The sequence below is a fragment of the Arvicanthis niloticus genome, chromosome 2, assembly GCF_011762505.2.
Source record: "Arvicanthis niloticus isolate mArvNil1 chromosome 2, mArvNil1.pat.X, whole genome shotgun sequence".
Lineage (NCBI taxonomy): Eukaryota > Metazoa > Chordata > Mammalia > Rodentia > Muridae > Arvicanthis > Arvicanthis niloticus.
Window position 1 is genome coordinate 52,340,317 of NC_047659.1, and position 25,548 is coordinate 52,365,864.

The window sequence follows — 25,548 nt, forward strand, 5'->3', positions numbered from 1 at the left end:
TCTCTTTTGTTTTCTTTTGCCAGCAGTGGCAAATTTCATAAAGAAGTTGGAAGATAGATACTGCCATCTGGTGTGGAATCCACACAGAACTCAAGCAACCACACTTTCCTGACTGATACCTGGTGCAGGTGGAGGTGGGGCTTCATACTCTTCCTCCTCTACAACAGGAACTGGCTCCTCCTCCTCAGCAGTGACTGCTTCCGGTTCTTCATATACTTTAAAGATATTAGTCGATTGTATTTCAGTGTGTGGGACAAAATTATAAAGCACAGAAAACACCCAAAGAAGTCACCTTGGATTCTTCCCTCGATGTGGTTTTTATTAAGATGATATTTATCCCAGTTGCCTGATTTCTGTGTGTACTGATCTGAATGCTTAGAAAAGCCCTTGCGTTTTAATGTCATTCACACCCATCAATGTCCCCACCTCATTCCTTATGTACATCATCAGTACATGTACTGTGCTCAGTACAAACCATAGTGACTGCGACCTGTGACTTGTGTAGCCATTGCTGACTGGCAATTTGAGGTCAGAGCTAATTTAGATAATAAAAATGAAGAACATGACCAAGGAAGAGAGAGTGATAGGAGAGCCAAGAAGATAAAGTCGGAGTTACAAATAGTCATACATGGCAAGCTAACAATGGCCCTGTGTGTACCTTCTGCGGGAGGAGACTCCACTTTCTTGGCAACAGGAATGGCTGGTTTCTCTTCAATGACAGGTTTCTTTGGCACCTCTGGCACTTTAAAGATAGTATTTAGTTTTACTTTTGGGTAGTCAAGAAGCACAAGACATTTATTTTATTCTGACATCACATTTTGCCCAAATAACCCGGGGACAGATAGATCCAAGGAGGAAACTGGCAAAGTCAGTGCCCGAACTTGGATCTCCATCTAATGTGCGGACTATAAAGTATCACAAAATGATGATTGCAAAACTCTTCAGTGTTGCTAAACAACACTTTTATTTTTTTTGAAGGTGGTGATGTTTTAAAAACATCCTGTAAGCTCTGAACTCCCAGAAACACTTTTAAAGGTGTGCTTATGAGAAGACTGACAAAGAGTTTGACATTGAAAACACTGGGGACTGAGATGGAGTACCTTTCTGAAGAGTCTGATTACTGACATGTACCTTTGGCTGGTGGGACTTCTGGCTTTTTGGGAACAGCCACTTTCTTTTCTGGGACAACTTCTTTCGGAACTTCGGGCACTTTAAAGATATTAGTATTTTAACATTGTGAACAAGCGGCACTGGTTATCTGTCACATCCACACAACAGAACACTATTTAAGAACTGGGTGGGGACTATTCTCGCCTCTATCCAGTAATCCACCTCCACAAGTACCTTTAGCAGGTGGGGCTTCTGCCTTTTTGGGAACCACAGAAGGCACTTTCTTTTCAGGGGGCGCTTCCTTAGGCACTTCAGGCGCTTTAAAAGATATTAGTAGGTTTTAACTTGTAGTTTCAATGATGTGGAAATCGTTAAGAACAGTTTTGGAATATGACATTTCAGACACTGATCTGCAAGAAGCTAACAGCAGCGAAAATACCTTTCGCTGGTGGGGGTTCAGGTTTCTTGACAACAGCAGGGGGCGCTTTCTTCTCAGGGACAGGCTTCTTAGGTGGCACTGTCACTAAAGGTAGGAGAATTTATGCTTTAGAAACAGCAAAGACAAGCAGAAGAAAGACAGCCCAACCAGCCCAGCACTGGGAGGACCAGAAGGGTAAAGACAAGTCTAAACACTCCAGGAGGTTGGCCAAGTACCTTTTGGAGGGGGAGCTGGTACTGGTTCTTCCACAGCCTCCTCTGGAGGCTCTTCTGGGACAATCTCCTCTTCAGGTTCCTCATACACTTTAAAGACAGAGCCCCTGTTAGTGGTAGGCTCGACTGACATGTATGACACATTTAGAAAAAAAAAAACTTTTACAATACAAAGACATTTCATCTTTTCAAAGATAACAGTTTGAAGAGTTTCATTATTACCTTCGGGGGGAGGGCTTTCCGGTTTGGGAGGAATGGCCTCAGGGATCTTCCTTTGGGGAACAGCTGCTTTCGGCACCTCAGGCACTTTAAAGATATTAGTAGTTTCATGATTAGACAGAGTAAACAAATGGACACCACCAAGCTCAGTGACATGGGGGTGGCTACCTTCAGCAGCTGGGACTTCAGGCTTTTTAGGAGCTGCTTCTGGCATTTTCTTCTCAGGGACAACTTTCTTGGGTGCCTCTGGCACTTGAAAGAGATAGTGAAATTATCCTTAGGACCAGTGATGGCCCCTGGGACAGATTTTTCAAGAGAGAAAGACTTAGATGCTATGATGCCTAAGGTCAAGAGCAAATACCTTTCACAGGTGGGGCTTCTGGCTTTTTCTTAGGTGCTACTGGCACTTTCTTCTCAGGGACAACTTCCTTGGGTGCCTCTGGCACTTGAAAGAGATTAGTGAGCACATTTAAGACACATGACACACCAGGACAACATATTTTCTAGAGTAGAAGAGCTTTGTCTTAAGAAGCCTCAGGTCAGTGACAAGTACCTTTGGCAGGTGGGGCTTCTGGCTTTTTGGGAGGCACCATGGACACCTTCTTTTCAGGAACAACTTCTTTGGGAGCCTCTGGCACTTCAAAGAGATCAGTGAAAGTCCACTTAGGCTTAGAAGAGTAGTAGGCCAAAATATTTTCAAGAGTACAAGAGTAAGATCTCATGAACCCTAAAGTCTGTGAGAAATACCTTTGGCAGGGGGGGCTTCTGGCTCTTGAGGGGGCACCAGGGGCACTTCCTCTTCAGGGAAGACCTCTTCAGGTGCCTCAGGCACTTAAAAGAGATTAGTAAAACTACATTAGGATGTCTGACTAGTAGGATGAAGAGTAAGAGAATATTGTGAAACTTCAGGCCAGGGACAAGTACCTGTGGCAGGTGGGGCTGCTGGCTTTTTAGGAGGCACAAGGGACACTTTCTTTTCAGGGATGACCTCTTTGGGCTCCTCAGGCACTTCAAAGAGATCAGTGGTATTATACTTAGATCTTACGGAGAACACAGAACACACTGTTTTTTCAGCAGTTGTAGAATTATTGTTTCTGAAAATGTCACTGTCAAGTACCTGTGACAGGTAGGGTTGCTGGCTTCCTAGGAGGCATAACTATTTTCTTTTCAGGGACAATTTCTGGCAGTTAAAAAGACTAGTAGTCTGTTTTGTTTGTTTGTTTGTTTGTTTTGTTTTTTCATTTTGGGCAATAAAGTACGTGAACTAGAAATGTTTTCAGGAACAGAAGTTGTTCATTCTGAAGAACAAGAAGACAACTTAAAAATACCTGTGATAGGTGGGGCTTCAACTTTTTTGGGTGGGGCCATGGGAGCTTTCTTTTCTGGGGCAACTGCTTGAGGAGCCTCAGGCACTTGAAAGATAGTAGGAGTTATGGATTCAAGTTAGAGACAGGCCATGAACTAAAGCTTCTCAAGAGCAAATACAGTATTTCTTCTGAAGAAGGTCTGTGTGACATGTACCTGGAACAGTTGTGACTTCTGGCTTTTTAGGAGGGGGCGCTGGCCTTGTCTTTTCAGGAGCAATTCCTTGGACTTTGGGCACTTAAAAGATATTAGTAGTTTTATATTTAGTTAACAGCAATGCACACATTCAAGAACAGGAGAGACATTTCTTCTGAAGATTAATGCAGCTGACATGTACCTGGGACAGTTGTGGCTTCTGGCTTCTTAGGAGGTCCCACTGGCCTTGTCTTTTCTGGGACAGTTTCTTGGACTTCAGGCACTTAAAAGATATTAGTAGCTTATTACTTAGGTTAGTGGAGACAATGGTCTACATTGTCTTTTATGCAAAGAAGAGAGATTTCTTCTGAAGGTCTGTGTGACAAGTACCTGAGACAGTTGTGGCTTCTGGCTTCTTAGGAGGTCCCACTGGCCTTGTCTTTTCTGGGACAGTTTCTTGGGCTTCAGGCACTTAAAAGATATTAGTAGCTTATTACTTAGGTTAATAAAGAGCAATGGTCTATGTTTGTCTTCAAGAATGGAAGAGACATTTCTTCTGAAGTCTCATTTAGCTGACATATACCTGGCACAGGTGTGGCTTCTGCCTTTTTAGAAGGTCTTGTCTTTTCTGGGACAGTTTCTTGGACTTCAGGCACTTAAAAGATATTAGTAGTATTATATTTAAGTTAATAAAGAACAATGGTCTATGTTTGTTTTCAAGAATGGAAGAGACATTTCTTCTGAAGATTAGTTCAACTGACATGTACCTGGGACAGTTGTGGCTTCTGGCTTTTTAGGAGGTCCCACTGGTCTTGTCTTTTCAGGGACAGTTTCTTGGACTTCAGGCACTTAAAAGATATTAGCAGTTTTACAGTTAGGTTAATAAAGAACAATGGTCTATATTTGTATTCAAGAACAGTAAAGAGATTTCTTCTGAAGAAGGTCTGTGTGACATGTACCTGGAACAGTTGTGGCTTCAGGCTTTTTAGGAGGGGCTGCTGGTCTTGTCTTTTCAGGGACAGTTTCTTGGACTTTGGGCACTTAAAAAATATTAGTAGTTTTATATTTAGTTAATTAACAGCAAAACACACATTTGCTTTCAAGAATGGGAGAGACATTTCTTCTGAAGGTTAGTTCAGCTGACATGTACCTGGGACAGTTGTGGCTTCTGGCTTTTTAGGAGGTGCTGCTGGTCTTGTTTTTTCAGGGACAGTTTCTTGGACTTCGGGCACTTAAAAGATATTAGTAGTTTATTACTTAGGTTAGTGGAGACAATGGTCTACATTGACTTTCAAGAATGGGAGGAAGATCTTTCTGAAGGCTAGTTCAGCTGACAAGTACCTGGGACAGGGGTGGCTTCTGCCTTTTTGGGCAGTGCCTTGGGGGTTTTCTCTTCAGGGACAGCTTCTGGAGGGGCTTCAGATACTTGAAAGACATTAGTAGTTTCAGAAATTATGAATTATGAAAGCATATTTTGCAAGAATATGAGGCATACAAGGTATTTTTTTTCTTTAGGATAGGAGGAGAAAGTTAAGCAGGTGAAACCTGAGGGTTTTGAGCACAGATGCCTTCCTTTCAGGCACAACTTCATTAGAAGCCTCAGGAACTTTGAAGATATTAGTGGCTTTAGTTAGAACTATAAAGGGAACTCTAGTGATATATTTATTCAAGTTAATATACTTAATGAAACTGGTGGACAGACAGGTGAACACAATTCCCCACAGCCCCTGATACAGGTGGCCAACAACATGTAAGGACACATACCTTTGGGAGGCGGAACTTCAGGCTTCTTGGGAGGAGCTACTGGAACTTTCTTTTCAGGAGTGACTTCCTTGGGTGGTACTTCAGGCACTTCAAAGATAATTTGTAATTTGTGTTTAGAAAAGGAAAAATCAATTGATATCTATACCATATGATCATAGAAGACATTTTTGGATAGTCACTGACATTTTTTACTTATATTACCTTTATGCACTAATACATTTACATAGTACATATACACATTTACATATAAACATAGACGTAACATTTTGGATAAAATGGATATTTTTTTCCTCTTAGTGTAGTTTGACCATACCTTCGGGGGGAGGGCTTTCCGGTTTGGGAGGAATGGCCTCAGGGATCTTCCTTTGGGGAACAGCTGCCTTCGGCACCTCAGGCACTTTAAAGATATTAGTAGTTTCATGATTAGACAGAGTAAACAAATGGACACCACCAAGCTCAGTGACATGGGGGTGGCTACCTTCAGCAGCTGGGGCTTCAGGCTTTTTAGGAGCTGCTACTGGCATTTTCTTCTCAGGGACAACTTTCTTGGGTGCCTCTGGCACTTGAAAGAGATAGTGAAATTATCCTTAGGACCAGTGATGGCCCCTGGGACAGATTTTTCAAGAGAGAAAGACTTAGATGCTATGATGCCTAAGGTCAAGAGCAAATACCTTTCACAGGTGGGGCTTCTGGCTTTTTCTTAGGTGCTACTGGCACTTTCTTCTCAGGGACAACTTCCTTGGGTGCCTCTGGCACTTGAAAGAGATTAGTGAGCACATTTAAGACACATGACACACCAGGACAACATATTTTCTAGAGTAGAAGAGCTTTGTCTTAAGAAGCCTCAGGTCAGTGACAAGTACCTTTGGCAGGTGGGGCTTCTGGCTTTTTGGGAGGCACCATGGACACCTTCTTTTCAGGAACAACTTCTTTGGGAGCCTCTGGCACTTCAAAGAGATCAGTGAAAGTCCACTTAGGCTTAGAAGAGTAGTAGGCCAAAATATTTTCAAGAGTACAAGAGTAAGATCTCATGAACCCTAAAGTCTGTGAGAAATACCTTTGGCAGGGGGGGCTTCTGGCTCTTGAGGGGGCACCAGGGGCACTTCCTCTTCAGGGAAGACCTCTTCAGGTGCCTCAGGCACTTAAAAGAGATTAGTAAAACTACATTAGGATGTCTGACTAGTAGGATGAAGAGTAAGAGAATATTGTGAAACTTCAGGCCAGGGACAAGTACCTGTGGCAGGTGGGGCTGCTGGCTTTTTAGGAGGCACAAGGGACACTTTCTTTTCAGGGATGACCTCTTTGGGCTCCTCGGGCACTTCAAAGAGATTAGTGAGATTCTGTCTAAGATTTATGAAGACCAGCAGAATGAAATCTTTTCAAGAGCAGACTTAGGTCCTACAAAGCCTCAGGTCATTATGGAGTACCTGTGACTGGCCGGACTGCTGTCTTTCTAGGTGGTTCCTCAAGCAATTTCCTTTCAGAGACAACCTCTTTAGGAGTCCCAGGCACTTCAAAGAGATTAGTATGTTTTACAGGTAGAAAGTACAAATATCAGTAGACACACAGCAACAGTATTAAGGACAAAGGAAATTTCATTTTTATCCCCTGAACCCTTTCAGTGTTAACAAGCACTGGCAATGGCTGGCACCTTGGGCTTTGCACTAGTGATTTTCTTTTGGTGGGACACTTCCTTAGGAGATTCAGGTTCTTTGAAGACATTATTAGTACATTTACACCGAGTCAAAGTAGCCCACACATACAGAAGTTACATTTACACATCACAGGCACCTCAAGGCTTCCTGTATTTCCCCTTACCCTCCCACGGAAAGAGACAGTCAAGCATGTACCTTTCACAGGTACAACTTCAGGCACTTGGGGAGGGGCCACTTTCTTTTTGGCCATAACTTCTCTGGGAGCCTCGGGCACTTTAAAGATATTAATATTTTGACATTTAGGAGCTGGACAAAATGATTACAAACAGAGAATACATGTAGACAGCAGAAGACATTTCTGCCCCTCATACTTCCAGAAAGATATACCTTCATCTGAAGGAAGCTCAGGTTTTTTTCGAGAAATCTGAAGTGTTTTCTTCTCAACTGTGGCTTCTTGGTAAGTGTCCAGCACTTCAAGAAATTGTTGTTTTTACATTTAGTGTTATGAAAGTCTCCAGGAAGAAGAAAGTATGTTCAAAAACTACTATTGCTAGCTCCTGAAGCTTGCAAGAGCTTGTACCTGTAACTGAGGGAGCGCCTCTGGGTTTTGAAGGGACTCTCTTTGCAACATCAGCTTCAGTGGGGGCTTCAGGTTCTTAAAAGATATTAGTATTTCACATTTCAGAGTTAAAATGATTAATGGACACAGTAGCCATAGTTAAATAGTTTGTAACTTTCCAGAAATTGCTTCTCTTTCCTTCCCTATGCCCCCTCATCCACCAATAAACCAATATGCAATAAACTATAATAATTTGTGTGATTCTCAAGAAGAGGGGCTTACATTTTTTCTACATAGTCAGTGTACATAAAGCCAGCGTTCTGCCTCCAGCATTTAGCCATGGATGGAAAAGCTATCTGCACCAAACCCATACATATATTATCTCTTTGTTATTAGTTCCCAACCAACACAGCTTGAGACTACTGATGTTTGTTTACATTCTATGAGATCATAAGCGACCTCAGGATGCTTGAAAGTCAGTGCTAAACATTACTTTGGTTATATGCAAATCTGATCTTGTTTTATGTTAGGAACTTGAGAACCCACAGATTTTGGTATCTGGGTAGGGCAGGGATATCCTGGAATTCCTTATAGAGACTGAGACAGGACACTACTTATATTGGGTGAATGCTCCTAATAGAATTTTTGTTTTGGCATAATTGTCACAAATTACTTTCTAGATGGAACATACTGGAACTTTGGCTGACTTAAAGATTAGTATATTTACACATAGGAGTTAGGAAAATTATTAGAAAAATATTTTTAAGTGTTGAAGGCAAGTAATTTCTTCTTTCATATGTGTTCGGTGGTAACGTGTACCTTGGCTGGGCGGCGTTTCTGCCTCTACAGAAATATCTTCAAAGGTGTTCAGTTCAGGAGGAGTCTCTCTCACAGCTTCTGATGCTTTGAAGATATTAGTATGAGAGTCAGAGTTTAAAACGGTCAGTAGAGATATTAGTCCCACAAAGTGAACCAAGGTGGTTTCTGTTGCTACTGGGGTCCTTCAAGGATATGAGAAGGTGTGGGCTCCTGGGGAAAGGAACCCAGTCTTGTTCCTTCTACTTTTAACTTCCTCACATCTACCCTAAAGGGGCTCTGACAGGATGAGCAAAAGATTCTAATAGAGAAAAAAATTAGTCAAATTACTTGGATATTTTCTAATTATAGAATGTCATGTGTAACACTTAAGAGGTGGTAATCATGAAAGCTTTTGAAACTTCCTGAGTTTTAATTTATCTAAAAGTAACTGAAGTAAAAAAAAAAAAAAGTATGATGCTTGAAAAACATAGACCATGGGATTGGAATGATTTGTCCTTGGCTCTAAGATGGTATACAGGTAAATCAACTTCACATCAAGTCCTGAGTTTTCAGTAAAGCTATTTCTATGACTTTCAAGTCAAACTTGAAGTCAATCGTATAGTCATGGTTGTCTGGGCATTGAGTTTAGTAGGGCAGCAATCCTGACCACTAACAGTACGCATGGTAATATAAACTGGACTTTTACTCTATGGAAGGTTAAGGCACTATCATGAGGCACATGACAGAACCTTTGTCAGCTGATGTTACTGATTCCTGCTTTAGAGGCACATGAGTTAAGCTAGCTCAATCGCATTGTAGAGTTATACATGTCATAATGCTTTCCTGTTCATTCTAGCTAGTCTGGCTTTTATTTTATAAGTAATAGTCATTTTTTCCCATTAAATAACATATATGAGCTGTATCTGAACATCAAACATTTCATGTTTTCTCTGCAGTTCTTACAGATAAACTAAGTTGTTTTATGTGTGAATTTTCTTCCTTCTAAGTGGTTCACTTTACATATTCAGTTGGTTGAGTACAATCCTTGGGGATCCATTTCTCTGGCAACCATAGGGTTTTAAAGGGATTAGTATGCTCACACATGTTAGCCAGAACTACAAATGGGATAAGAAACTTGATGTTCTCTTTGCTTGTACCTGCCGGAAGAAGAGTTTTTCTTCTTTTGGTTGCAGGAGGTCGTTTCTCTGGAAGCACATCTTCGATGATTTCAAGGTCTTTAAAGATATTAGTATTTTTTTAAAAAAATATATATATATAATTGATAAGAGGCGAAAGCAATGACATGATGCACAAAGAAAGGTAGGCAAGTAGACTTTAAGTTAGAATGTTTGTTTTCTTCTAATAGCCTGTCTTTGCACACAGTCTGGATGGGTCTTGACTTGTTTGGGGGCAAGTCCTAGATAGTTCCTTGTCTTGGGCATTTCTGAGAGATGCTTTAAAGATATTAGTATTTTAGAGGTTGGGACAATACACATAAAACAGGGAACATTTGACAAACACAAGATGAAAGGTTTTCTTGTTTAGAATCTCATGACAAGGGTTTGTACCTTCAGGTGAGGGAGGTTCAGGAATTTCAGGAACAGCCTTATATGACTTCAGCTCTGGAAACACTTCCCGGGTTGTTTCAGACTCTTTAAAGATATTAGTAGGTTTATACTTAGATATTGTAAAAGAAAAGGCAGTGAATTATATAGCATGTAGTTTGGGGATCTTAAAGCCAAAGATAATCATCTACGTTTTGAAGCAGTTGAAATATACCTTTGAGTGCCAGGGTTTCTCTTGTTTTACGAATGGTCACATATGTTTTCTCTTCTGTAACAACTGTTTGAGGTGGTGCAGGCACTTAAAAGACACGGGTGCAATTATATTATGAACGGTAAAGAAAAATACTATGTTTCTAAAGAGAGCTCCCAAGTAAATTTCATTCCGATCGAGTCAGTGGTGCTAGATACCTTTTGCCACTTTGAGTCTTGCCTTCTGAGGATGAGTCACATGCTCTTCTTCTATGACTGTTTCTTCAGATGCTTCATAAACTTTAAAGATATTAGTGCATGTGTAACTACAAGTGTTTCAAGATGGATGGTGAACGATACTAAGACATAGATGATACATTGTACACGATCATCACCCAAGTTCACAGTAGTGAATACACACAGATTAGTGACAAGCATGAACTAAGCAGCAACGAGTTTCATTCTCAGTTTTAGGATGAAGGATGCTCAGAATTTCTTCACAATTATGAAAACAAAATTGAGATATTTACCAGACAGAAAACATATAATTTTTTTCATTTTACCTTAGGGAAGCTATTGGTATTAATAGGTAATTGGAAGCTATTAAAAATATGGGTGTCATTTTTAATTCATGTGTGCATTAAGAATAGGGATGATGTTGAGTTGAATATGGGAAATCCATTTTCTGTATTTGACCTATCAGAATCATGTGATTCTCTGCACTTCTAGGCAAATATTTATGTACATTTTAAAAATCAACTTTGATTTATGGCTTCATAGTGTGATATACATGTGGAAACAATTTAGGGATCAGAAGCCAAAAAGAAAAGAGAGGAGGCTACAGCTCTGAGGTAGAACACTTGAAGAGAAATTAAAGTGAGAAAATAAATGGGAGGAAAGCATATGAGAAGAATAAATGATTCCTCCAGCGTTTACAAAGAAACCTTATCTGGTAACAACAGCCAGATTTTAGGATAGGACAGGCAGGAGGAGGTGATCATGTACTTTAATCTCAAACTACTATAAGACCAGTTTTAATCACAAGCTTTCTAGATTGAAAAAAAAGTGCAAGATTATATTAACTGTTAGTATGTTTACCATTTAGAATAGCGAGTCTACTCAGAACATTTCACTACTTAGGTTATCTTACTATTTAAATTATTTTATAATTTTTGAAAAAAATAGCATTGCTAATTCTCTTAGGGCTCTAGTGGTATAAAATACTAATATTAAAAAAACTTCTATAAATTTATGATCATTTGAGCAGCACTGTTCAAATCTTAATTATTACTGTGAGGAGTAAAAATATACTTATGTTTACTTTTGGTAACATTGGGTCATCTTGATTTTGAAAACTCTAACTACAATATTAGCATGGAGTTAAGATGAGTTACTTCATGGTCTGGGAGATGTAATTGCTTCTAAGTGATGAGACATTTGTGTACAGAACATATAACTTAGTAGGACATATGACTTTTCTAAAATTTGATAATGTTATAAGCGTAGGACAACTTAGTTTGTAAATTGAAGAAAAGTAACTTCTCTAAGGCTAATGGACATTCAGATGTCTTAATTTTAGCCAACATTTTTAGCATGCTTGGCTTTTATAAAGATATGAGTATATCTGAATTTTAATATTATGTTGACAGACACAGTAGATTCAGAACACAGACAACACAGAGGAGAACCATCAGCTTCTTTGAACTCACTGTATATCTCTGTGTCTTCAGGAAGAACAACAGGTAATTTTTCTTCTTGAATAATTTTCTTAGACACCTCAGGAACTTTAAAGATATTAGTATACCTAATTACTATTAATAACATATAAAGGATATTAAGAATATAATATTCTTTAAAAAGATTCACAAAGATTTGATGGGACACTCATTCACACTATACAATAAACACAGCCAGAGTCATTTCACACTGAGGTTAGCATCAGTACCTTTAGGTGGTGGAATCTCAGGCTTTTTAGGAACAGCTTCACGGACTTTTTCTTCCTGAGTGATTTTCTTAGGTACTTCAGGTGCTTAAAAGATATTTATTTGTCTTATTTTCAAGAATGTCATAATTAGGTATAAAATATCAAGAGTAAAGCCAGGCAGGGGTAGGGGGAGATCTATTAAATAGAACGTCCAAAATGCTAAGTCAATGCACTCTATGTCTCTCAACTGCCTTGTTGATGATTCCTATTGGAGACAACTCGTTCTTGGGAGACAGTAGCACTTTCTGTTGTTATTTAGAACTTATTTCTAGTGCTATAAGGCAGAGATTCCAATGTCAACTCCATAGGGAAGAAAAGCTGAGGGACCAATATTTATAACTACCTAATAAGATGGCCAAAATGAGAAAGACCTTTGGACTTATGACATTTTCCCCCAGAGGATAGCAAAGATCAGGAAGATTGTAGGATAGAGTATAAACTGCAATTTCTGCCATTTGCAGCTGTCTCCTGTTCCTGAGGAAAGAGTGCCTGCTCTTTCTCTCCTTTGTGAAAAGTGATTCACAGGGATTTACTGCTGCTGGCGAATCAGCAGAGATGGGTACCTTTGGGTGCTGGCACCTTCAGTTCTTCAGTCACACGTACTTGTTCTTCAACCACCGTTTTCTTGGTCACCTCAGGTACTTTAAAGACAGTAGTGATAATTTCCTTTACTTTGAAACACTCAGAAAGATCTTAGCAGGCAAAATGTAAAAGATGTACAATGAAAGCAGAACAAAGTCACATTATAAAACAGAGACATTGCTTTACACACGTGAGATGGCACTTTACAGAGTTGACTTTTGACAACAAACATGACCATGAAAGTTCATGGAACACCCAAGTCACACCAACAAAACTTGACGAGGACAACTGACAACGCGCTGGCACATGGTGCTCTTTCTGCTCACCCTGGCAGGATAACTGCACCATTTTCTTCAGTGATAGCTTTTCTATATATTCATTCATAGTCTCAAATTATGTATTAATGAGGATGATGTAAATGAATAAAGGAGGGGCACTACAACATATTCATGATGTATTTACAGCCAACATGATGTATTGATGTATTACAGCTTAATACATCAATAATAAATAGGAATACAGAGGTCTGTCAATAATGAATAGGGAAATAGAAGTCTATCAATAAGGATATCAGTGAACAGATAAACAAATAACATCAAAGGATGCCCACAGTCACACTTTGGTGAGTAGGTGTTTGGGTTTGGCTGTTTTAGGATAACAACAGTGATACCTGTGTTTGTAGACCTGCTTTTGGGCTTTTGATCATTTAAAGATGTTAATTATGTTGACATTCTTCTAACTTAAATCAGAGAACAAAAACACCAAGTCAAACACAAAGTTGCCAAGCAACAAAGGAGCAACTGAAGACAGTTCCATAAGAACAGTTTTGGCACAAAATACCTTTAGCTGGTGGCTCTTTTCGAGGAATAACTTTAGTGGGTGGCTTTTTTGGAGGGATGACTTTCTCAGATACCTCAGGTCCTTTAAAGATATTAGTGTTTGGCTTAGAATAGACTCGTAAAATACTATGAAGCACTAGTTAAATTTAAACTATACATACAATGGGGTCTCATAAAACAGTTTATATGTTTTTACATTTTTATTATGCCTGCTTCAAGAAAGCTGTGATTTTGTTATTTATACAATACATTGCTATGTAAAACGTACATATTCCATTATATCAGGCATTCATTTGGGCATGATCTGGAGTAGTCCTATAGACTATGTATGTGCACTATGTCTTGTCCTTAGAATTTACTAAAATTTGGGTACCATAGCCAGTGCTTCATTTAATTCGTTCTTTCTCTGATGAAGAAAACCACAAAATGGCAACTGCTTTCAATAGGTAAATATTAGTTAGTGCACAGGTGACTCAAATGGGAATGGTTGCTTTGCTGATACTGTAAATTCCTCAGTAAATTGAGAAGTGTGTGAGTGAATGAATGACACCTGTTATGCTGGTACCTGTGACAATCACGTAACTCTTGCTAGACTATAAAAAGAATCCACATAATCATACACGGAGCTAAGTCAGTATCATGCTTAATTTGTGTGCCTGTAAAAATGAATGACTCTGTGTGGTTACCCTCTACACCTTATCACTTTCTGACTCAAACAACTTAAACTCATGCTTATAGTAGTTTATGGGGCTAATGTCCTGAATGGAACCTGCAAGGGACTTTGGAAACAACGCCGGTTAAGTGCAAGATACAACAAACTATAGCACCTGCAAGATCCCCTATACCTTTTTTAGGTGGAATTTTGGGTTTTTCGTATACTTCCACTTCTTCAGCTTCTAGAAACTCAATGACCCTGTGGACTTCTTCCACTTTGTGTTCCTCTTGGAACCTGCGCTCCTCCACCCTGATGAATTCCTCCACCTCGTGAAACTCCTCTTCCTCAAAGTATTCCTGCACCTCATGGAATTCCTCTTCTTCGAAAGCCTCTTCCACCTTTGCTTCCACAAGTTCTAGCTCCACTCTTTCTTGGACTACTTCTTCTTGCTGGTAGGCAACTGAGATTTTTTCTTCAAAAACAGCTTTCCCTGAAAGAGCATCTACTTTAAGAGATTTGCTTTTTTAAACAAACAAACAAACAAACAAACAATAAGATGAAGCAGTTGTCAATTCAAAATGTAAGAAAAACGAGTAAAAGAAGTCGCCCGTGAAAGGACATGTAGATCAAAGAACATTCCAGAAAATACCTTTAGCAGGGGGAACCACTTCCTTTTTGGGCACAGGGACTTTCTTTTCGGGGATTTTCTTCTTTTCTGGGACTTTCTTTGGTACTTCAGGCACTTTAAAGACACATTTTAAATATTTACAACCACCAAGAGTAAGTTTGGACATTGCACACAAAAATAAGACACAAGGACATAAAACATAGCTTAATAAAGAACAGTTAAAGGACTTTGGATTTAAAGGAGAAAGTGTACCTTTGGCTGGTGGGGCCTCTTTTTTCTGGACAGGAACAGGAACTTTTTCCTCAGGAATTTTCTTTGGCACTTTAAAGACATTAGGTGCCTCAGTCAGACAACAATGCTCAATAATACACACACACACACACACACACACACACACACACACACACACACACACCTCAATGCATCTAGGAAGTTAACCTGTGCTTTGGACAAATCTTTTACAGGTTATAGGGATACTTTTCCAAGCACTCACTTGTACTATCTATATCCATAGAAGCCAATATGTGCCCACAAAGAAGCTTTGCTATTTTTAAAACAGCAGATGTTACCAATACTGAGTCTAATTTTGCTATTTTTAATTTGATGAATTTTTTTGACCTGATTATCACCCTAGAGTATTTGCACTTTGACCTAGGCCTCAGGAATTGTTGGACATGATGTTATATGCTGAGTCTGCTGTGATAGGGGCAATGGAGAATAGTTGCTGAAGATGCAAGCTGGGGGCATTAATTGAACTAAGAAGCAATAAGAAAGGGAAATTTTATAACCTTGAATTTCCAGGTTAACTATGGTATGGACATGAGGATCTTTTAAGTTATTATCAGATTTTTTTTTTTGGTATAAAATAGTACATATAGTGAAAACTGCTATAACACATAATGAAAATTTAGTTATATAATAGAAAGAAGTCTAGAAATGTATGAGGGTAGGAAGGATTACTTGTTATGTTCTTAAATACAGAGAGATTATGATGGGGCATCAAAATTTCCAGCTATTTAAGTTAAGAGACTTCTAAAATAATCCACACTGGGTACACGTGTGGATCCATTATTTACCCATTGAAACTGTAAGACATCTAAAAAAAAATAGAGGACATGACATCTTTAACTGTAATTAGTCAGTTTGCTGTGACAATTACTTTAAGGAAGAGGTAAAAGAAGACACAGGACATTTTAGAAAAAACATCACGGTGGGGCTAAAAAAAATGGTAGGGGATGCTATACCTTTTGCGGGGGGCGCCTCCGCTTTCTTAGGGACAGGAGTGGGGGCTGCAGGTACTGCTTTCTTCACCACTTCAGGTGCTTAAAAGATATTTTATGGACATGTTGAAAAAAGTCACACACAATGAACAGAACAACATCCCATTATCAAAAGATTAATAGAGCGACATAAAACATTGATTTATTTTAGGAAGATGTTAGTAACCCAAGTGATAATAATACCACCCCAAGAATGAGTGTGATAGCAACTCTGCCAAGATTTCAGTCTCCAGGGATGAATGGTTTAAGAATTATTCTTAAAAGCGAATGCTTTCACCACACAAATAGATTGTTCTCCAGTAACTGAACTGAAAGCAAAATTGAGGATTGCAAACTAGGGGGAAGGATTTAGTAACAGGAAAAAGAAAAAGTCCCCTCATTTATAGTCAGATTGTAGGGAATGAGGAAAAGTTAGGGAGAAGGAAAGGACCACAAAGCTTCAGCTACCAGGAGTGTACCCTCTCCAGGCCTCATGGATGTGATACCAGAAAAGTATATGGCTGAAGATTAGGGTTAGACAGTTCTGAGCACCAAGGTTTCATGTCCAACGCATCAAAGTGGCTGTACCTCTAGGTGGCAGCACCTCCTCCTCCTCTTCCTCCACTATCTCTTCCTCTATGCTAGGTGGCTCTTCTGGAACCTCTTCTGGAGTGGGTTCTTCGGCTTCCTCATATACTTGAAACAGATCATTTTGTAAATTATTTTCTAAGTCCTTTGAATGTTAGATATGTTAGATTAAAATTACACCATCTTGAAAACCACTTGGCCTCTTAAGTGCTCATGAACACTCACTAATCTGGGGGAAAAAATATGCCCAGTCTTTAAAATGTTAGGTTCTTTCCAATGTTGAAACTGAAAGGGGCCCCAGAGGATTTAGTTGAAATTATTATTTTTTAGTGAAGGTGGAAAGATTTTTTAAAAGCAATTATTCTAATTAAATTATTCAAATTATTGTGATAAGCAATCATCCTGTTCCTAAATAATTAAGAAGTCATATTTTCTGTAGCAGTTGCTCAAGTTTATCTGAGCATATTCTGGGAAAGCCTTTTTCCATCACAATTCTTGAAGGCATTGGGTGAGGAAATTCTCCTCAGTATTCACATACAGAAGACAAAACATTGCTTTCACAGAGTTAATGAGGGAGAGAAGAATGAAGAGGTTAGTGGGTCCATTTAAGTTTTCCATTGAAACAAGCCACAAACAGGCTAAATGTGCAAGAACGAGAAGGAATTGACCTGCCCACATCCTTCTAGGCAAGTACTACTTTCTATCAGAGCTAGAAGGTCTATTTATTTCTAGAGTGAAGTGTATGTTATCTCCTTTATGTATGAGATAATAAGACAAGAATGCTTAGAAACGCTGTTTTCTTAGGAAGTCATCTACCTTCGGCTGGTGGAACTTCTTCTTCTTTAGTGGGAATGATTCGTTTTTCTTCCACCTTCTTAGGTACCTCAGGAACTTAAAAGACATTGATTGTTTTAGGCACTTAAAACTCATATGCTGAAGAAGAATACTTAAAAGATCAAACTTCACATTTTCAACCCAAGAGAGTAAACAGCACAGCACAGAGAAGGGGATGACACACTGACACGGTCACAGTTAGTTAAGGAACAAATGAAGAGGCTTGCGGGTACATCGTGAGACTATCTTTTGTAGCTGGACTCTGTTCTTTTTTAGGAAGAGTGGCAAGTACTTGGTCACTTCTGGCTCTTTAAAGATGTATAATATATGTCATTTTAATTTTCAAGGATAACATTCAGAAAAAAAAAAAAAGACAAAATCCCAACACTCACACAAAGTGGTAAATGAACAGAACAGCAGCACAGGTACAACAGAGGCACAGTGACAAAGGTCAGTGACAGACCAGAGAATGCCAGCATGTGTGCAGAACATCCTATGTGGATGACCCTTCAGGTCAACAATGGAGCATCCAATAAGCATGTACCTTTGGCAGGAGGAACCACTGCTTTCTTAAGGGCAGGGGCAGGCACCTTCTTTTCTGGTTCAGGTTTCTTAGGAACCACAGGAACTTTAAAGATATTTTGAAATTTCAGTCTCACAAACACAAGGACACCGTGCACAACAATAACAGAAATTATGCTCACAAATACTGAATAGGGTGTCCCATGTGCTTGGGAATGCAAGAACATTGGAGGTATTATACCTTTGGTGGGAGGCGCCTCCTCTTTCTTGGGAACAACTACTTTCTTCTCTGGCACTTTCTTCTTGATCTCAGGCACTTTAAAGACATTGTTTCATGATAAGAATGTATTTTGAAGAGCAAGAAAGAAAGCAAGAAATCTATACACACAGGAAAACCATCATGCAACATTCACTCAGAACAGGGAGGGAATGTGAGCCACATCCCAACAAGATATGACTGGAATTTGCAGGGCAAGGCATCAGCAAAAAGCTGGTCACGTGAAGCCAGATGCTATCATTTCATTGACTTAAATTTTGCTAATAACCTAGCTAATACATATCTGAAACTATCATGTGACTATACAGCCTAGTAGAAAGCATTATACTTATTTAAAATGTTGCCATCATGGCCTTTGGGGAAACATTATTGTAGTTTAAATTATGAATACACTTCCTAGGTACTGTTCCATGACCTGATCTATGATATTACATACTAATTTTTTTCATTCAGTGATGCAATAATATAACTTGTCTTATTTTAATATGTCTTGTCTTATAGTAATATTAGATATTCAATAATATCCCTATTATATGAAGGGGCTAACTAAGGCTCAGATTGGCTAAAGGACTCAGAGTAGAACAGCAAAGTTCAAAGTCAAGGTTAATTCAAAACGTGTTGTGTTTCCATTTATTTTTATGTTTTGAAAGATATAAACTATTACTCAGGGAAGCAGGCTCAGATACTTTGGTCATCCGGACAAACCTTTAGAAACAGTGATCATGGGAGTGTTCATGTAACTGGGTTTAATGCCTTGCTTGTTCCTCGACTATTTTCATCTATTGTTAGACCCTCAACCTAGAACTGACCTTAATACATGTGTGTAATCAAAACGGTATAAAAGTATAAAGGAAGAGGGGGGTATGGGATAGGGGGTTCTAGGGAGGGGAAATGGGGAAAGGGGATGACATCTGTATTGTAAATAAATAAAATAGCCAATAAAAAAAGAAAAAACTATTACTCAATGTTTTAATATAGTCAATGCTTTGACATAGACTATTAATTGGTGTTTTGATAAATAAATCATTTTTTCTTTTCAGGCTAGTGTCACAAAGGCACTTATTACAAGCAAGTATAAAGGATGAAATTTAAAACATGAATTTATGGAGTGGGCAATAGTTGGAATGTAAATATATAAAAGTGTTAATTAAAAACCATAAGCTATATATTTTTAGGCAAAATTTTTCTTATAGATAATTTAGATGTCCAGAGAATCTATATGAGACATTACATGGTTTTAATAAAATTACAAGTTGAGTAGACATTTTGTAGTAGCTTTATGATACTGCCTTTCATGCAAAACAATACTGTGTGAGCAGCATCTAATAGAAAATAATGGTTATCACTGTCCTCATCAGTTTTAGAAGTAAAATTTGGCTGTTTCTTTTATAAGAGACCCATCTGATAAAGCTATCAGACGGAGAGGGTATGTGCTCACTCTGTGGGGTATACCTTTGGGAGGTGGTGGAGGCTCCACTTTTTTAGGAACAGGAACAGGGACTTTCTTCTCGGGTACAGTTTTCTTTGGCACTTAAAAACATTTCATTTAAAGACATTAAGAACCACATACAATATCACATCTATAACAAAATACATCCAAGGATAGGACAACAAACAGACAAACGTCAAATAGAATTTGAAGACATGCAGATAGTTTACAATGGACAGACATATAAAGCAGGTGCAGAAGGTAAGATGAAGATATGCCTCTGATAATACAAGGCTTTGATGACATCATAAACTATTATACAAAGTAAGAGACAAATAAAGATGGGAAGGCAGACCAACATAAAAAAGTCTTGATTCCAAGAACTGCTGTACCTGGTGCAGGTTTTGGCACCTTAGGTTTAATTTCTGGAAGAGCTTCTTCTTCCTCAGGTGGAACTTCCTCTTCCTCAGGAAGAACTTCTTCTTCCTCAGGAAGAACTTCCTCTTCCTCTGGTGCAACTTCCTCTTCTTCAGGTGGAGCTTCCTCTTCCTCAGGTGGAACTTCTTCTTCAGATAGAATTTCCTCTTCAGAAACAGTGACTTCCTCAAATGGAGCTTCTTCTTCTTCCCGAGGTAGAGCAACAGGAACTGGGACTACTTCCCGTTTCTTTGGCACTTTAAAGATATTTATTAAATGTATACAAATTCTATGTTTGTGTAAAATATGTAAAACGATATCAGGGTAACATGAAAAGCAAATATTCTTTGATTATGATCATCAGCGTACACATTATCAATCGAGATGGCTGGTGTGGCTGAACATCACTCGTCATATTCCCTTTGCCTCTCTTATGCCCTGGTTCTGCCCGAGATTAATGTACCTTTTGCGGGTGGAGCTTCCATTTTTTTCAGAAGAGGTGTTGGTTTCTTTTCTTCTGGAATGGGTTTCTTGGGTACCTCTGGCACTTTAAAGATATCATTTGTCTTTAAGAATGTGTCCTTCCACAGTGTTTTATAGACATAGATGTGATAAAGGATCACACAATATGGAAGACATTTTTAGCAAGACACTTTTACAAGCTTGTAGTTAGTACAAGGACATTTTCTTATGAGTAAAAAGTAATGTGAGATTCCCCCTCCCCTTGTGTGTAAATGATGAAATAACGTACCTTTTGCAGGTGGAGCCTCTACTTTCTTAGGAGTAGGCACTGGCACCTTCTTCTCGGGCACAGGTTTCTTGGGCACTTCTGGCACTTTAAAGAAATGATGTAGGAAAATGTTTATACAACACAAAAATCACTGAGTTCAAACATATTCTGGAAACTTATGATAAGGCAATAAAATCATAGTGAAGAAACCCCAAAGCAGTATTTCATGTTAAAAATAGAAATCTGTTTTTGTAAAGAGATGATACTAAAGTGATGTACTTAAAGAATATATTATTGAACCAATTAAATATTTTATTCTCGTATAAATCTGAAATTAAATCATGTGTCCCAGCACGTTTGTATACCTTTGGCTGGTGGTGGTTCCACCTTTTTGGGAATAGGTACTGGTGCCTTCTCCTCTGGTACAGGCTTCTTGGGTACTTCCGGGACTTAAAAGATGATAAATAAGGTCACTGTCACATTTTCTTAATCACAGAGGAGTCTAGTGACTTAGGGACAATTGAATGATCACAGATATGTCAATAATTTCACTGTAAGACAGAAGCTAATAATAGCTACAAAACAAGATGCTAGACATGCAGGAGAGTTACAATAAAAACCACCAAATAAACATGGAACAGAGACATGGACAGCACAAAAGGCTTGGTAACGATTTTGGCCATCTTGATGATGTGAATTTATTTTTCACTAAGAATTCTCTACGGAAGAAGGCACAAGTGTTAAACAGAAGCATGCTTCAGTGGCCACATTTGGAGATGAATATATGGTAATTGGCTTCTGTGACCAGATGAGTGTTTCTTGTTCTGGTGTTAATGTTATTACCATCACCACAGGGCAGGGATGACTAAGACTCACCAAGTTACACTACATGGGTAAATGGCTGCATTAAGAGCTGTACCTTTGGCAGGTGGAGCCTTCTCCTTTTTAGGAATAGGCACAGGAACTTTTTCCTCTGGCTTCTTGGGAATCTCAGGCACTTTAAAGACATTGTTTATAGTTAAGTTCTGACTGTGAGGAACAACACCCACATAAAGCACACCTAATGTTCGAGCAGCACATGGCAACACACACAGGTTGTGGTAGGCAGAAGAGAGGTAAGCATCTGAAGACAGATGACGTCGTTTATGTGCATGTCGTGTGAGTGGTGTATACCTTTGGCTGGTGGTGCTTCTTTCTTTTTGGGAACAGGAACAGGTTTTTTCTCTTCTGGAACAGGTTTCTTGGGTACCACAGGCACTTTAAAGATAGCAATAAGATTTGAAAACATTGTAGAAGATATACATGTGAAAAGCACACAGGTATCATATACTTCAGCATCTAAAAAGGACTTAGGGATCAGTGCCAATAGCCCCCAGTCAGATACCCCAACTCTGAGCTGCCACTTCCTTTCCATTGGCAGGATCTTACATCTACCTTTGACTGGGGCCACTGGCACCACCTCTTCCTCAGCTATAATCTCCTCCTCTTCATGAAGGTATTCTTCCTCTTCATGGATATATTCCTCTTCCTGGACGTACTCTTCTTCATGAATGTATTCTTCTTCATGGACATACTCCTCTTCATGGACATATTCCTCTTCTTCCTCTACGATGTATTCTTCTTCGTGGGCTTCTACCTCCTCTTTGAAGACAACAACCTCTTCTGGTTCTCGTTTTTTGGGTACCCCTAGCACTTTAAAGATATGATCTTTAAGTTGACTACTTTTCCAATTCCTCAATAAAGTTGAGACAGTTTTAAGAGCACAGACCCATGTATAACAAAAGATAGGCTTTCCGTTTCCCACAGAATAACGCTAGACACAGAACTGAGCTTAAATTCAACAGCAAAGAGGAGGGGCCACACAAACAATGGGGGGTACCTCTAACGGGCGCTGCTACTTCCTTTGTAGGGGCAGGTATTTTTGCCTCTGGGACAACTTTCTTGGGCTTCATGGGCACTTGAAATATTAAATATAAAGGAATTTTAGAGTCAGAAACAGGCCATCTAACAATTTCTAGCCTTCTTATACTTTAAATAGAATTATTTTGTAGCTGTCTCTAATAGAACATAAGACGTTCTCTGTAAAATCCTTCTTGTTTTTCCTGGGAAGGACTCTGAATCTCATAGGAAAGATAACCCATGGAGGTTCTCAAACAAGTTTGATGACACAAGCAAGTTTCCAATAGCAGAGACAAATTGGAAATGGTATTTTTTAAAAAAAATATGGTTCTGCTTACAGAGATACCCTAAGAAGTTTAAATTTACAAAAACCAAAGATTGTAAGAAGCTGCCTAAGATAAAATAAGAAAACCTGAGTGCTCAATTAGCTTTTAAAAGAGTTCTTCAAAATGACTTTGGAATAGTTACCAATTTTCAGTGATTTTCCATATATTAACTTAACTATATTAGGAATATGAGAAATGATCACTGCATTCAAACAAAAGTATTTTATTTGACAATATCATAGTCCCGGGGCAATGCACAGCCACTGTATACAAGGCTGCAGAAATATTTTGAAGTAACGTTAGGGCTAATGCTGGGGACAAGTAACGTAAGAGACAGGTAAAAGGCTCCATTCTGGGAAGAGGTGGTTATACCTTTGGCAACTGGTTCAGTCACCTGCTGCTTTTCACGTTTGGTAATTGAAATTTGTATTTTTTCTTCAACAACCTTCTTTGGTTCTTCAGGAGCTTTAAAGATATTAATTATGGAAGAATATCACAATGAATCTCACGAATATCATAGAATAAATAGTCACAAAGCACAAAGACCTGGCATGTAAGAAATGGAACCAGACAATATACTCAGCGACAACAGAGAACAGCAGACATGGCGTCGACTCAAGGTCGACACAGTTACAGAACAGAGGTGATGACATTGAACGACAGAGAGCAGTAGACATGGTGGTGAGTCAAGGTCAACACAGTTACAAAACAGAGGTGATGACATTGTTTGGAACAGTTACTGCTCTATCATGTACCTTTGGGCGGTAGAGGTTTGAGTTTCTTTTGAATGGGCAGAGGTACTTTTTCTTCAGGGACAGCTTTCTTTAGCACTTTAAAAGACCAATAGTAAGAGATTTACAAACCTGAACTAGATTCTTAAGGGTGAGAACAAAATGTTAAGAAATATACAACACAACATAACAGTCTCAAATACACAACGTATACACATCTACTTCAACACATATCCACAGTGGGCAGATGGAGAAAACAAAAGACTATAACTGGTAATGTTCTCACTCTACCTTTTGGTGGGGGAGCCTTGGGTTTAGCAGGCACTGGTTCTTGGGCGGGTTTCGCTGGAATAGGCTTCTTGGGTTCTTTAAAAGCATATGCAAAGTGTTTAATGTTAGACTGGCAGGCACAAGTCAAAAAATACTTATTAAGATAATTAATCTTCTATGTTCACAGTGCAACTGCCATCCCTAGAATAAGAATTAGAGGTGAATAGAATAGGTCCTGAGATCCCTAAGCCAGTTATATCCGCTCTCCTTGTGGCCATTCACTTCTATTAGGCCACAGGAATGCTCACAAATTCTCAGTTCATTTCACATAGGTGACATGTGATGCAAAATTTTCTATCTTGAACATTGGTGATTAAGGGCCTCAATGAAACCATGCAAGATCCTCTCAAAGAAACAAACAAAAACCCTTAAGTAGTGAGAGGATAGGCTTCATTTCAAATTTCTAGTAGGAGTTGATGTGCATGAATTTATTATCTATTTTACAGTAAAGACAATGCCCAGGGTCAGAGCTCTAGAAGCACACACATTATCTTCCTTAGGTTAAAACCTAACTTTGTCTTTCCTAGAAAAGCAGTCAGTGTCAAATATTCAATGCTGGGTGCCCTGTGGGTAGGGAAACCTAACAATAGCCTTAAGATTTATAGAGCTATTTTTCTCCTTCCAGAAGTGATTTACAACACTGAATTTACTAAATGACAAAGTTCTTTTGACCTCAATTGCCATCCTATCATAGTGGATTCTAAGTGTACTTAATGTGGTCTGCAGGGCTATCATACCTGTGATGTATTCCTCATGTTCTTCCTCATAGTGTTCCAGCTCACGCTCTGCATATTCTTCGTACTGGTCGTATTCTTCAGTAGGTTCATAGTCCTCAAACTCCTTATACTCCTCGTAGTCTTCATAATCCTCATACTCCTCCTCCCGGTGTTCTGAAACAGTTTCTTCTTCTCGGGTGTAAGACCATTTCTTCTCTTCTGTCACAGTTACTTCTAGAATAATATTGACACCAGGCAGCATTTTATTTGAGGCCCATTTAGTGACAATGTGCTTTGATTTCATTCCTTTATGACAGTCTCCCACACTGGCTATGGGTGACCTTGGTTATCTTTTGATGGTAAACATATCATAAAATGCACATTGACTAGTTGTGATGTCAAATGTTCAAGTGCTTGACTCCAGTTAGCGGTAAGCAAGGAGAGTAGAGTTAAATTGGCAACTAGCAGTCAAGGAGACGTACACAGCTTTCTGCTTTATATGATCGAATCAAAGGCCAATGTACCTTTAGTGGGTCGGGGTTCTCGCTTTGGAACTTCAATGGACACCTTTTCTTCTTTAACTGCTCTTTTTCTAACTTCGGTCACTTTAAAAGAGCAATGATTAGAAGTAAATTGCAAGAGTCTGGAGATTACTGTGTTAAGAGAACTTTGGCAAGAACACCCCAAGAACAAATCCAAGCATGATGCTCCTTTAAACTTTCACTAAAATCATGAGAAAAATCAATGGGCCTGAAAGTCCACATCGTTCTGTACACCTGAGGCTACTTCCCC

General features: G+C 39.0%; 1 protein-coding gene across 1 annotated transcript in view; it reads right to left on the reverse strand.

The window, feature by feature from the left end:
- Nucleotides 1–25,548, reverse strand: part of Ttn (titin) — a 269,037-nt gene that overhangs the window by 121,590 nt on the left and 121,899 nt on the right. Inside the window, exons 129-163 of the mRNA XM_076928942.1 lie at nt 25,281–25,361; nt 24,778–24,990; nt 24,002–24,076; nt 23,735–23,809; nt 23,352–23,444; nt 22,634–22,711; nt 22,189–22,446; nt 21,928–22,011; nt 21,674–21,751; nt 21,120–21,203; nt 20,776–20,859; nt 20,488–20,571; nt 20,000–20,281; nt 18,143–18,217; nt 17,362–17,436; nt 16,546–16,653; nt 15,943–16,020; nt 14,951–15,019; nt 14,720–14,812; nt 14,261–14,560; nt 13,417–13,497; nt 11,956–12,039; nt 7,095–7,118; nt 6,108–6,173; nt 5,916–5,999; nt 5,558–5,641; nt 2,534–2,617; nt 2,342–2,425; nt 1,984–2,067; nt 1,765–1,851; nt 1,550–1,633; nt 1,345–1,428; nt 1,132–1,209; nt 659–742; nt 120–215 (exon numbers count right to left, since the gene is read on the reverse strand). Of these exons, the coding sequence (XP_076785057.1) occupies nt 120–215; nt 659–742; nt 1,132–1,209; nt 1,345–1,428; nt 1,550–1,633; nt 1,765–1,851; nt 1,984–2,067; nt 2,342–2,425; nt 2,534–2,617; nt 5,558–5,641; nt 5,916–5,999; nt 6,108–6,173; nt 7,095–7,118; nt 11,956–12,039; nt 13,417–13,497; nt 14,261–14,560; nt 14,720–14,812; nt 14,951–15,019; nt 15,943–16,020; nt 16,546–16,653; nt 17,362–17,436; nt 18,143–18,217; nt 20,000–20,281; nt 20,488–20,571; nt 20,776–20,859; nt 21,120–21,203; nt 21,674–21,751; nt 21,928–22,011; nt 22,189–22,446; nt 22,634–22,711; nt 23,352–23,444; nt 23,735–23,809; nt 24,002–24,076; nt 24,778–24,990; nt 25,281–25,361 (3,555 nt within the window). The remainder of the gene's footprint in view (nt 1–119; nt 216–658; nt 743–1,131; nt 1,210–1,344; nt 1,429–1,549; nt 1,634–1,764; nt 1,852–1,983; nt 2,068–2,341; nt 2,426–2,533; nt 2,618–5,557; nt 5,642–5,915; nt 6,000–6,107; nt 6,174–7,094; nt 7,119–11,955; nt 12,040–13,416; nt 13,498–14,260; nt 14,561–14,719; nt 14,813–14,950; nt 15,020–15,942; nt 16,021–16,545; nt 16,654–17,361; nt 17,437–18,142; nt 18,218–19,999; nt 20,282–20,487; nt 20,572–20,775; nt 20,860–21,119; nt 21,204–21,673; nt 21,752–21,927; nt 22,012–22,188; nt 22,447–22,633; nt 22,712–23,351; nt 23,445–23,734; nt 23,810–24,001; nt 24,077–24,777; nt 24,991–25,280; nt 25,362–25,548) is intronic.